This window comes from Trachurus trachurus (assembly GCF_905171665.1).
Source record: "Trachurus trachurus genome assembly, chromosome: 6".
NCBI lineage: Eukaryota > Metazoa > Chordata > Actinopteri > Carangiformes > Carangidae > Trachurus > Trachurus trachurus.
The window spans coordinates 2,710,414-2,724,730 of record NC_139897.1 but is presented as its reverse complement, the minus strand read 5'-3'; the positions used below and the strand labels follow the sequence as shown (position 1 = coordinate 2,724,730).

General features: G+C 41.0%; 1 protein-coding gene across 1 annotated transcript in view; it reads left to right on the top strand.

Moving 5' to 3' along the window:
- LOC310987191 (NT-3 growth factor receptor-like) overlaps positions 1–14,084 on the top strand; it is a gene marked incomplete at its 5' end in the record, with an annotated part of 185,121 nt that extends 171,037 nt beyond the window's left edge. Inside the window, 3 exons of the mRNA XM_083973384.1 lie at positions 2,195–2,438; positions 9,273–9,431; positions 13,855–14,084. Of these exons, the coding sequence (XP_083829510.1) occupies positions 2,195–2,438; positions 9,273–9,431; positions 13,855–14,040 (589 nt within the window). The 3' untranslated portion in view covers positions 14,041–14,084. The remainder of the gene's footprint in view (positions 1–2,194; positions 2,439–9,272; positions 9,432–13,854) is intronic.
- Between the last annotated feature and the right edge of the window lie 233 nt (positions 14,085–14,317).

Genomic DNA, 14,317 nt, shown 5'->3' with positions numbered 1-14,317 from the left:
TAAACAAAATAAAACAAAACAAAAAATATCCGCAAAATTCTAAAAGGCTCTGGTTAAAATGATGACATTTGTGGTGTTCGGGTCAATTTTGACCCGGTTAATGATAAGAACAATAATGAGAGTTCAAACTGAAATCATAAGTGCAAAACCAACCTTGTCATGGATAAGGAAGTCTAACAATGCAACCAAGAGATGAGAAACAAATGGGATGATGAATAACTGATTTAGTATGTTTTACAGCTGATTTAAGACTCGGGTCCAAACTGACCCGAACACCAGAGCTGATGAGAGGAAGGTTACATTGAAGACAAGGGGTATACTGGCAAAAAAAAGGCCCAGGGGCCCACACCAAAAAATATTAAAACCAATATTTTCATGGATAAGGAAGCCTAACAATGTAACCAAGAGATTAAAAACAAATTGGATGAAAACAAATGTTTTTAGTGTATTTTAAAGCTGATTTAAAACACATTAAAACTGACCCGAACACCATAGATGGCAGTAGAAAGCTGACACAAGACGAAGGGTAATAAGTGACCTGCATTAAGTTTGTAAAGTCCAGCCAGTAATCATTATGTCACTGTGATTCAGAGTGAACTTAGCTTCACCAAACGCAAATAATAGTGAATGAACTATTATTCTAGAGATTTGGAAACTGTTGCGTGAGACTGAAGTTGTTCCTGAGATCGTTGCCTCACTCATGCAGCTCCCTCTACCTGCTTGCTTCCTGCTCTGGATGAAAGCACAAGCTGAATACCTAAATTGTAAATTGTGGTTGGTAAACTAATGAGCTGCATTATGTCTACTGTGATTAGATGTTATTTTCTCCCAGGATGCTTTGCCCCGCAGAATAGAACATTGGTACTTAGTCCGTCGCCAGGAAGTGAAGTCTGCCAGTGCTGATGTATGACTCTGTGTGTGTGCGTGTTTGTGTGTGTAGGTGTGTGTGTGTATGCTTGTATGGGACAGTGTTTCAGTGACTCTCTCTGTGCCTTGGATGCTAATTTCAGCCCAGTAATTGTGTTTCCATGAAAGTGCTGGCATCAATTCATCCAGGACACACTGCTAATTTTGCCAGCACCCTGTGCCCTCCACGCACACACATACAAACACGCGCACACACACACCAGACACAAACACACACACTAGCTTCCACTTCACTGCATCACTTCTTTTCAAACGTGATCAGAGGAACCCAACCAGCACTTCACTTTAATACTAAGTTTCATTCATGTATGTTTTATAAACATATTTCACTTCAGTAATGGATCTAACTACGCTGTAGAATGTATTGCAGCACCACTGTCTAGCATTAACTCTTTTGCTACTTGATGTTTTGATTGTATAAATGTCGTATTGACACACTGAGCTCTCAGGGGACCAACAGAGATCTTCTAGGAGGTTCCTGAGGGTCTGCAGGAAAAGGGGAATCATTCATCTACTCTATAATTAGTCCATGAGTAACACAAAGACAGAATGTACGACTGTGTTCATTAGGGGTGGGAGAAAAAATCGATTCACATAAATAAAAGATATCGCAATATCTTTTTTGATGATTTTTAAATCGATTTTTTTTTTCAAAAATCGATTTTTTATTTTTTTTTATTGTTTTTATTATTTTTTTTTTTTTTTTATTTTTAAATATTGTGCAATGTGCATTTGTTAGCCTTTTTTACATACAGAGAGTACAGGTTTTGAAAAGGGTTTAAGTTCACTTTATAATGGAGTATGTTAATTTATAGGCTCCTACAGTATTTGTGTGCAGATAAATGTTAAAAATGCAGACTAAAAATCGAGAGAATCGGCAATATCGTAGAATAGCAATTTAAATCGAATCGCCATCCAAAAAATCGTAGAAGAATCAAATCGGGAGAAAAGCATATCATCCCAGCCCTAGTGTTCATGGTTTTCAAACACTCTCTTGGAAACATATAAAACCAGAAATCTTACCAGATGGGGATCTGTAGTGTAATTTGTGTCAGTTTAGAGTCTGTGACCAAACAGTTTAAAAACCACTGGTCCAGGAAACCTTGACAGTAATTAATACACAGTTTAGACTTAATGGGCTTCAGCATGTAAAACCAGCTGTATGAATCACAGACTTCAGGCTACATCACACTGACTGCTGCTGGGATTGTCTGATGATCACAGATATTTCCCGGGGGTCTTGCTGACTCTGTGACTTCCTCCTCAGAGCCCACGGGCCAGATGCCATGATCCTGGTGGACGGACAACCTCTGCAGACCAATGGGGAGCTGGGTCTGTCCCAGATGCTTCACATAGCCAGTCAGATCGCAGGCGGGATGATCTACTTGGCATCTCAACACTTTGTTCACCGCGACCTGGCGACCAGGAACTGCCTGGTGGGGAACGGTCTTCTGGTGAAAATCGGAGACTTCGGCATGTCGAGAGACATCTACAGCACAGATTATTACAGGGTGAGAGCATTTATTTCTACATTCATTTCTATAGAACATATTATAACGTGCATTGTACAGTACAGCATGTCTGTGTGTGTCCTTTTAGCCCCACTCACCTTTTTCTCACCTTTGTGGCCCCCTTACAGAGTTGTTTGGGTTTTTTTTGGACGTTAGTCATTTGTAACCTACTACGGTGGCCTGGAGGTGCAAAACAACATTACAAATTCCGAAACACTTTTACAAAGCTTGAGACAAATTTACATTTTAGAAAAAACAAAATTACATCAGGCTACCATAACACATTTACAAGTCCCGAAACAAATTTACATTTCAGAAAACAAATGAACAAGAAATGAAACACTTTTACAAACACCGCGACAAAGTTACAAGTGTTGAAACACTTTTACAAGTCCCAAAACAAATTTACAAGTAACATCAACCGGAAAGGGAATGTACCTACCGACTACCGGAAGTGAAAAGGGGAGCAGCCAATACGAGTTGCCGCCGTCATTACCGGCCCGGCGACGGCAGCGGGCAGCAATGAAGCCGGCAGTAGCATGTGAATTTGCAGCAGTCATTACCGGTACGGAGCCGTCCCCGTTGCCGGCGGTCCCGTCGCCGGTCTAATGACCGCGGCAAATTCACATGCACGTAAAAACATCCGCCATTGCTTACAGTAAAGTCCCTTATGTAAATTTGCTGCGGTGCCGGTGCCGGTATGACGGTATGACGGTATGACGGTATGACGGCGGCAAATTCACTTGGCACCGATCGCTGTCCATCTTGGGTCACCATGAACAACTCGTATTGGCTGCTCCCGTTATCACTTCCGGTAGTTGGTACATTCCCTTTCCGGTTGATATGTTACTTGTAAATTTGTTTTGGGACTTGTTGTTGTTTCAACATTTGTAACTTTGTCGCGGTGTTTGTAAAAGTGTTTCATTTCTTGTTAATTTGTTTTCTGAAATGTACATTTGTTTCGGGACTTGTAAATGTGTTATGGTAATGTAATTTTGTTTTATGATATGTAAAAATGTTTTCTAAAATGTAAATTTGTCTCAAGCTTTGTAAAAGTGTTTTACATGTTGTAATCTTGGTTTGCACCTCCCGGCCACCGTAACCTACAGAGGATAATCCACATACAGACATTTGGTGGCCACACTGCTAACTACTAACTGCAATGTATTGAAGTAGTGACTGTCTTGTGAAACACATGTAGTGCTTAGATTAGGAGCTACATTTAAGTTTTACTGTTGATACAGCATTAACATGAAGAGTTCTTTTATTCTCCTGAAATTAGCATGCAAACAATAACCACAGTGGATTCAGCACCTGACCCAGTTTACAGTTTGTTGTCAGCATCTGCATAGTACCTGAGCAATTTTAAAGAAGCCGTTAAAACCGCTTTGCTACTGCTACATTGCTAAGGTTCGCATTAACAGCTGTTTACTCGCCAGTCAGTCTTGCCAGTGGTGATTTTCAGGAGACTCTGCATTGTAATCGTCATGGAGGGAAATAATTTGTGTTTGGCAGTAAATGTCAGTGAGTCCACTGAGTCCCATCATCCTAAGTAGCTTCTGTGGACTGTTTTGGTTTTAATGGCTGCTCCGGCGTCTCAGCAGGGCAGCGCAGAGGCCTCACTCACTCGCTTTAATTCTAACACATGTCAGCACCGGCCTGTTCACTGGGTCAGTTTCACTCACTTTGTATTTATCCCTGGCTTTGTTTTTCACCACTATAATGCAGCTTCATGTTGTTATGATTAGATGTGTTGTGTATTTAATGTGTCAGGCTCAAAGTGTCAGAGTCTGAGAAACTGACATATAAAATTACAGACAGCAAAAACACACATAGTTCTGCCTCTAAGCTTTGGGTGACATCATGAAAGAGATCATGTGAGTTGTGCTCTTCACTACCATTTGTTTAATATTAATTACTAGACTCTAAAACTCAAAGATTCACTGACAACAGGACAGGACGTCTCCAACATTTACTCAACTTGTTTCTCTATTAAACTTCAGATCTAGATGTCTGACGACTAAAATACTTCATCTTGAGCTTCTGTCAGGAAACCAAAATATGGACACATGATCACAGAGCATATGACGTTTTTGACAGGCGTCATCAATGATTAAAGTCACAAAATTCTCTGGTTTGAGAAAGAACAGACAACTGATGTAACAGTGTACACAATATAAAAACCTTAAGGGAACACTTTACTTGATGCCTATCTCTATAACACGTTATAACCATACTTATAATGAGTTATATTGCAGTTATAGCATTGTATAACTATAGTTATAAATACTCATAAATGATCATATGATGCTTTATAACAATAATCATAACACACTATAAAGCATTTTATCATGACTTATAGCAATTATAACTCTATTATAATTCTTGACCTTATAAGCCATTATAAAATGCTCTATAATGTGTTATGCTTATTGTTATAAAGCCTTATGGTAATTTATGAGTGTTTATAATGATAGTTATACATGTTTATAAGCCAATTATAACACATTATAACTATATTTATAATGCATTATCGATGTGGGCATTGTCAGAGAGTTACTAACAATTATAACATATTATAATACCTAACCTTATAAGTCATGATAAAATGCTTTATAATGCGTTATGATTAAAGCATTATGACCATTTATGAGTGTTTATAACTATAGTTATACAGTTCTATAACTGCATTATAACTCATTATAAGTATGGTTATAATGCATTATAGAGATAGGCGTCAAGTAAAGTGTTACCAAACTTCATTACTACTGAAACTGAAAAGCTCTCCCTCTCTCTCCCTCTCTCTCTCTCTCACACACACTCACTCACACACAGCCATTGACATCTGATTATGACTGTTATCAATAATGATAACGGTTCATCTAAAACCCCATGCGGCTGACAGAGGTCTAACATACAGCAGGTCCTCTCTGTTACAGGACGCTGGGGGGTCAGGCAGTGAATCATTATTCCTCTGCTCTCTTCTCCTCTATGACAGCTGTAAAATCAGAAGGCAGCTTGACTAATTCAGTCAAATATGTGGCTCCTAATCATGACTCACATGATGAATGACCTCTAGTGTGTGGCTGACAAATTGTCCTTCGGGCCTCTTCCTCTGCCATCATTACTCTACCTCTGCTGTTTGAACCCATTCTTCCTCTTGTCCTACTTTCCCCCAGAAATGTCTCCATCATGAATTAGTCTTTTTATTCGATATTCAATAAGCACTAATAACTGTAATTTAACTGCCTATGAGAAATCATTACTGTCGGTGACCTGTCTTAGTCTTTTCTCTTCCTAACATGAACTGTCATTCAATTTGTAAGAACTCCGACGAAAGCACTTGAAGATAAAGGCACCCTGATGCTGTACACTTCATTCGTTTGAGTGGTGTGTGCATGTGATTGAGTATATGCTTGCCACAACTTGACATACACCTTAGCTTTCGGCTCCAAAAACGGCCCTCCTCCTATACTGTAGCTCATTTTTGGGGGCAGAGTCAGGTTCTGCCAAAATGTAGATGGTGGAGCATTTCAATCGAAACGTGAAAGCTGCTCTCTAGAAACCTGTTGGTGCTGCCACAGAGCCTCTCGGCTATGCATTTTTCAATATTTACTGACATTTTACATCTTGCCCTAAAAAATGAATCAACTTTCAATAAAATATGTGCTAAATACCATTTGGTGAAATGATTGCTGATTTTATCCTCCAAGTGTGATAACACTGCTGTATCTTTACCCTGGTTTACAGTGTCTTCACTGTTTAACCCTCCTGTTGTCCTTCTGGGTCAAATTGACCCAATCTGTTCCCTTCCTCCATCCTTCCTTCTTTCCTTCCTTCCTTTCTCCCTTCCTTCTCTCCACAATCCTGTTTCCCTTCCTTCCTTCGTCTGCCCTTCTGCTTCCTTCCTTGACCTAATCTGTTCCTTCCCTCCATTTTTCTTTTCTTCCTTTTTCCCTTCCTTCCTTCCTTCCTCCCCTTCGTCCTTACTCCTTCCTTCCTTTTTGACCCAATTGACCCAAGCTGTTCACTCCCTCCATCTATCTTATCTGCCTTTTTCCCTTGCTTCTGCCTTCCTTCCTTCCTTCCCTCCTTCCTTCTTTCCCTTGGTCCTTCCTTCATTTCTTCCTTCTTTCCCTTCATCCTTCCTGCCTGCCGTCCTTCCTTCCTTTTTTCCCTTCGTCCTTCCTCCGGCGGCAGTGGCTCAGGTGGTAGAGCGGGTCGTCCAATGATCAGAGGGTTGGCGGATCGAATCCCGCTCTGTCCCGGTTGCTGCCGTAGTGTCCGTAGAGCCACCTTACCCACCTTGCTCCTGATGGGTCGTTGCATGGCAGCCTCCGCCATCAGTGTGTGAATGTGTGTGTGAACGGGTGAATGTGATGTACTGTAAAGCGCTTTGGGTATCGTTACAGGTATAGTAAAGCGCTATACAGTATAATATACAATATATACAGACCATTTACCATTTCCTTCCTTCTTTTCCTTTGTCCTTCCTGCCTTCCTTCCTTCCTTGACCCAGGAGGACAACCGAAGGGTTAAGTATAGATAGAATGGAGGATGATACCTGTGTGTGTGTGTGTGTGTGCATGTGCATTGTTCTGGTTTATACATTTTCACATGCAAATGCAGGCAGCCACAGGTGGATATAAACCTGTCCTGTATCACCTCTCCTGCATAATAAAACTTGTTCTAGCTCCACCTGTTGTTTCCACTGGAGATGTAATCCTGCTTCCATAATTCATGAGTGCAGTGCTATCCCAGTCTCTTTAAGTTTTTACTGCCTGGTTTCTTTTAGTTTAATGAAGGCCCTGTCCCGTACTGACAGTAATACTGAATGGAAAAGTGTGTGTGGGGGGGCAACTAGCAAGTGTACAGCTATACCTGACACAAACACCCTTGAACAGGGCCCATGAGGGGACCATTCCCCCAGTGGGATGAGCTTGAGGGAACCTCTGCAGGCTGTAACCCCCCTACTCTTGCGTGCCAAGATAACTGCCTCCACTACCCAGAGCAACAGATGCTGGCAGGAGAGAGCCTTCCCATTGTGAGACGGTGACAACATGTTTACTCCTCATAAACCCCTTAGTTCTGTCCAAATAGGCCCATGCGGCCCAAACAGGACAGAATTTCAATAGAAAATATGCTTGAAAGAAGTAAAAAGTGTCTGAAAACAAGCTATTTTTTATATGATGAGTCTTATAATGAGATTTCTTTTGACTAGAAATTAGACACTAGAAATAAGACAAATATTCTTGGTAAGATATTTTAGTTTTTGCAGTGTGTAATTCACATATCCTTTTTGCTGATGCTAAAGCCAGTGAAAGCCTGAAGCAACTTCAAGTCAGCGCAGTCCAAGGGCTCAAAAAGCCTCCAATACAGTGGGCAGAACCCACGAAGGGACCAAAGATTTACACACATCCTGCAGACTGTGGGCTCCATTCATGAGCCTATCAAGGAATACTGACCAATTGGTACATCACTAAAACCCACTAGACTAGACTTTAATGGTGGGAAAAGCCTCATCATGACCCAGGGAATCCAGCAGGAAGCATAACACAATTGGATCTAAGCACTGAGGAGACACATGGCCTGCAGTCCAGCTTCACATGTTGCCGTCATACAAACTGTAACAAGTGTGTGGATATTAACCTTGTGTTCTGAATAGTCTCTATTATGCCCAAAGGCAGACATTTAAATTATCATCTTGTGATGCACGGCAATCGATAGCCAAGCTGGCTGCTGCCTTGCAGGGCGTGTGAGGGCTGAGGAAGGAAGGAGGAAGAATGGCATCCCCATCACCATCCTCAATCTACTTGCTGATGGAATTCAAATTAATAACATCCTCATTTTCTCATTTCTCATAACCAAGTCTCAATTCGCAAAGCTGCTTAAACCTCCACCACATCCTCCTAATATCCTAAAGTCAGGCTGTTTTTTTCCCCTTTAGCTTTACTGCAGCATTTTGAGAGATGTATGAAGTGTTTCAGTGGTTTGTCCAGGATGCAGGTTAGTAATGCAGACCGCATAGTGGCTTCAGATTTGACTAATGCTTGGTAGACATTGAAAAAAGACAAACTATAAACCACATGTCATACGCATGATGCCCTCCATCCTTTGGAGACCACAGCAGCCAGTGTCCTGATTGAGTCAGAGCAGACATGATGAACTCTGTGGTCGACTCGCCATCAGCAGCTCTAATCAGGAGCAGCTGATGATCAATATCCTGATGTATCTGGAGACATCCTGTGCACTAGAGGGAGAAAACCCAGATATTACACTTGTTTCTGTGCAAATCCCCCACACTGTGTTACATTGACGTTGTTGATCTCTATGAACCTGGAGGTTAGTTTAAAGGGACAACGAGGAGTTTTGGAAAAGCGAAGTGTTTTCACACTACATTTATGAGCCTCCGCACCGTGAAATTCTTTGACCGGCGCAAGACAGACTCATGTTTTCATTCATCAAGAATTAAAGTCAGAGGTCCGAAGACGATCACATACCGTCGTAGTTCCGACCATAAACGGCGATTCGGCGGCGTTATTCTCATGACTCGCCGTGAAACCGAAAGTAAAGAAAGCTGGTCGGCTATAACAAATAATAATAACAAAATAACGATAGAGACAAAACGATATATTTATCGAAAATGGGCCCATTAACAAGTGTGGCTAACGTAGATTCATCCACATTAATATGAGACTTTTTTATTGTCGCGGAATTTTTCGTTCTGCCGCTGGAGAAACTCCTCATTGTCCCTTTAATAAAATACAGAGTACAGTACTAAATAAATTGTATTCTAAATGTGGCATTGTTATGTTTGCATGTGTGTTTTTTCAGGTGGGAGGTCACACTATGCTGCCTATCCGCTGGATGCCTCCAGAGAGCATCATGTACAGGAAGTTCACCACTGAGAGTGACGTGTGGAGCTTCGGCGTCATTCTGTGGGAGATCTTCACCTACGGCAAACAGCCCTGGTTCCAGCTCGCCAACAATGAGGTACAACATCACATCCTATAATGACATGCAGAAGAGTTTCAGTCCGTACTCCACAGGTTGGATTCTGGGATAAATGTCTTAAGTAGTTGTGGTTCCCGGATTATTTCATTTTGATGGATGTTTTCTATTTTAAGCTCTTTGAGTCTTTTCAGCTCTGATTCATTAAGGATTAGGGATCAATTATCCCTCAAATTAAAGCTAATAAAACATCTTTCCAGTGGTGTTGATGTTTTGGAACATCACAGTTATTAAAGTCATTAGTATAATCTTGACAAAGTGGCACAACTCCAGTAATTAAGTGGAGCAGAAAGGCTATTTCAGCTGTTCTGACAAGGTTCTGGCTTCTCCCGGCTTGCAACAACCGGCACATTAGGTTAACTCGGCAATTCCAAAGTGCCCATAGGTGTGACTGTGAGCATGTGTGGTTGTTTGTCTCTACAGTACATGTCAGCTCTGTGATAGATTGGTGTGTACTCTGCCCTCGCCCAATGTCAACTGGGATTGGCTCTGGCCCCCAAGCGACCCTAAAGGTGTAATAAGCGGTGCAGCTAATGGATGGATGAACAAAGGCTATTATGTTCACGAGCACCTTTAGGCTCCTAGACCTGCACGTGAACCTGACTGAGCACTGGCCTTGTCTTCCCATAGGGTGTTTTGGTATTAAGGACATTCATTACCAGGTCAAATGAGAATTAAATATAAATAAATACTGTGCTCTTAGTTCATTTAGCCTCAGCTCAGCTTTGGCACAGTGGACCATAATGTCTTAGGGGTCCAGTGTGTCTAGTAGGGTTAAGTCTGATTAAAGTGTTTTGGATCACATAAAGAGGCCTGAATACTTCAAACAATATACTGTAAATATACAGTGGCAAGAAAAAATATGTGAACCCTTTGGAATTTCTTAGTTTTCTGCATTAATTGGCCATCTGATCTACATCTAAGTCACAAGTAGCCTATAAACACACACAGTGCTTAACCTGTGCAGGTGGAAAAAGTAAGTGAACCCTTGGATTTAATAAGTGGTTGAACCTCCTTTGGCAGCAAAAACCTCAACCAAACGTTTCCTGTAGCTGCAGATCAGAACTGCACAACACCATTGGTCCTTACAGAACTGCTTCAGCTCAGCCATGTAGGATGTCTGGTGTGAATGGAGGTCATTCCATAGCATACCTATTGGATTCAGGTCTGGGCTCTGACTGGGCCATTCCCAAAGGTGGATTTTCTTTTTTTGAAGCTACTCTGTCTATTCTACTGAATTCAGCTAGTGGGCAGCCACCCTGACATTAACCTGTAGGAAGGCTTGATAAACTTTTACTTTAAAAAATAAAAAATAAAAAATAAAATCTTACAGTAGTTTCAACAGTCGACGAAACATTTTCCCATTAGTGTTGTGGAGTGGCAAACGTCAGGCCTGCAATGGAAAGCAAAGCAATTAATGCAGAAAACTAGGAAATTCCAACGGGTTCATACTATTTCTTGCCACTGTACCTATATTCTACCTAAAGTGCAGTATGACATGGTTGACATGCCAGATTATGATGAAAACAACGAGGCTACCAGATGCAAGACTATACACGAAAAAACACGTATTTTGCGACATCCTCCTCTCTTCTTGCAGGCTTCTAATCAAGTTGATCATGTACATGTTTAGAAGTGTACACAAACTCAAAACCATGCAAACATCCAGTTCCAGATCTTTAGGTCATACTTGATTGATTACTATGTGGAAAAACTCAACCTTATTTTTCTTAAGTTTTTATGACATTTTACAGCCCTGGCGTCCATTGGAATGGACATGAAAAAATACTATTAAAAACATGAGTTAGCAAAAATGTTTTTTTTTCCATACTGTTTTTATGTTTGAGAGGAGTCAGAATACACACAAAAAATTTTTTTTTTGCTCAGCCAAAAAAATGCAGGTCTGATTAAATATAAATAAATACTGTGCTCTTAGTTCATTTAGCCTCAGCTCAGCTTTGACACAGTGGACCATAATGTCTTAGGGGTCCAGTGTGTCTAGTAGGGTTAAGTCTGATTAAAGTGTTTTGGATCACATAAAGAGGCCTGTATGCTGGGTGTCGATCTGAGTTCTTTGACACTCAGGTCACAAAGCTGCTCTGTACAGCTAAGATATTGAACTAGGCTCAGGTCAATAAAAGGTCGTCCCTGCTTTCATACTGTAGTTGTGTCCCTTCCTCTGCTCTCACAGCCACATACTAATCCTTAATACCCTTCACTGCTTAGAACGGATGCTCGGATGTTATTGTGTGTTGTTGTGTGGATGTGCTGCCTCCCTCTGTGGGGAAACAATGAATAAGATGTTACTTTGTTATCCTGAGAGAGAAACAGCTGAAGAAGTGGTAATAAATGAAAGCAGCAGATCACAACACAGAGAGAGACATCGCTAAACTATATGAAACTCTGTTCCAATAAATATCAAGAATAAGATTCTGCAGATTAAAGGAAGGATACATTCCTCTGAGAGGTGTCTCTGGGGCTTTTTAAAATCACTTCACACAGGGAAAAACAGAGGAGAATGAAGCCCCGTGAAAAAGAAACACATAACAAACAGCAACAAATACAAGTCTCACATTATAAAAAAAGATCAAAGCAGTGAGTGATTCCAACTGCAGTTTTCCTGTTTCCTCTGACTCATACTGTAACATAAGGTTGTGATGCAAAATATCAGCTAAAAGTTTAATGGGGCAATTGATAGCAAGGATAGTTTGATGAACATGACTGTACCCATACAATAAACTCCTGCAGGAACCTGAAACTTGTGTGAGTGGCAGATTCTAGTTTTCAGCTGTGCTCTTTTTAAATGTTCTGCAAAAGTCAAAATTTGTGATGAGACTTGACTTGATCTTTATTAACTGAGTAAACTAATGATTGGGTTTGGGGGTTTTTCGGCTTTCAGCCTTTCCTCTTAGCCTCACCTGAGGCACAACAACATCCTCAGGGAGTCAGACCGTTAAAAACAAGCAAGCATAGGTGTGATGCTATCTCTCTGGCTGCAGCATTTTGCACGAGCTGTAGTCAAGACAAGGTGAACCGGGTAACAACCTAATAGAGGGCACTGCAGCAGAGGAAATGAAGGCATTGCATTACAACCAAGAGAAGGAAATATCAACCATTCACAGTGTTGGTGATTAGGTTTGACTCATGGTGCAAATGAACAGTGACAGTCTCTTCTGCCTGTGTCACAGTGTCATGTAGCATACTGTATGAATGAATGAATGAATTTATATTTATTTAAGTGTCATGCACCAATAAGGCGCCCAGCCTATAAGGGCTTACAAGACACATTTCATATTTAGACACCAAACAACATAATCAGAGCACAGACAAAACAAAACAAAGACAAAAACCACATGGAATTCACATAAATAATTCACTTTTTCTTTTTGACCAGGCACTTTTTATGAAAGTAGCTATAGTAAAGATTCTTTTCTGAAGAACCTTCCAACTTTACCTCATCATCAACCCAAAACAACTCAGGTTTCACATTTTGCATTTTCTGAAACAAAAACTGCCTGGCTTCGTCATATACTGTAACGGACAATGAAACACAAAATGCAATTCATCCTCAATTACATATAGATTACATAATGTGCATAATCTTTCATCCTCAGGTACTGAGTTAAACCGACCTACTTCTACTGCCAGAGGGAGAATCCCAGCCCTCAACTGGGCACATAAAGATCTCTTGGATCTATCCAATGGCAAAGTCACATAGGGTTCTGAACAATATACATTTTTCAACTGGCAATAGGTTCTGAGCTTTGGTTTAAACCAGATATCATTATCCCATTTTTCTTTATACTCAAGAAATAACTTATGTTTCACAAAATTAACATTACAACCAGGGGAGAAAGGTGATGATAATTCTAGGGGTCCATTGCCCAGTAGGGCCCACAAAAAACCCCAGTAGTCTAATCTTTGCACGACTGAATTATTCTGCATAAGACCCTGACTAGTACTCATAGTAATGTTGCATTCGCATCAAAACAAAGTAGGCTAAATAAAAAATGATAATACATACGTAAAAACAAAAAAAAATTAAATGGAAAAGTCAGGGGTTAGGGGCCCACTTTAGTATTCTTTCAGGGGGGGCAGAATTCCTAGCAACGGCCCTGATTACAACGCAAACCATTAGTAAAAATATGCTGTTGATCAGCCTCGCTAAAAATAGCTTTCATGTCACGATGCCAAGGATAGTTATGTGTTTTATCCCAGTTAAAGACTTTTTTGGCTATTCTATCCTCTGGCATAGAAGACAAGCGATTCCAAAGCCTAAGCATTTCCCCTTTCTGTTTAATCAAAGAGGGTTCCCAGCCCATGTCACCCTGGAGAGACTGTACCTTTCTTCAACATCACAATACGCCACACCCCGTTAACTTTGTCTTTGTCTCTGTCTTCCCAGGTGATAGAGTGCATTACTCAGGGCAGGGTGCTGGAGCGTCCCCGGCTGTGTCCCAAGGAGGTCTACGACCTGATGCTGGGCTGCTGGCAGAGGGAGCCGCAGCAGCGACTCAACATCAAGGACATTCAGAAGATGCTGTTCACTCTGATGAAAGCCACACCCGTCTACCTGGACATACTGGGATAGACAGGGAAGGAAAGACAAAGTAGTTTAGGACTGGACCATGACTGGAATAGAAAATAGTTGACTGGATCAGAGAAAAAATGGAGCATTGGAGTCAAAGTCTTACCTGGTCTGATGATTAAGACCGTACTGCCTGACATTTGAAATGAGCTAACTGAAGTGGCGTTGTACGTGTCACGATGGCTGGAGTTACATTGCATTAGTTTTAGAGTACAGTCATGAATGGGACCTCATCTACAGGTCTTGGTTTGGGTTTGTGTGGTCAAGTCCGGACCAACTA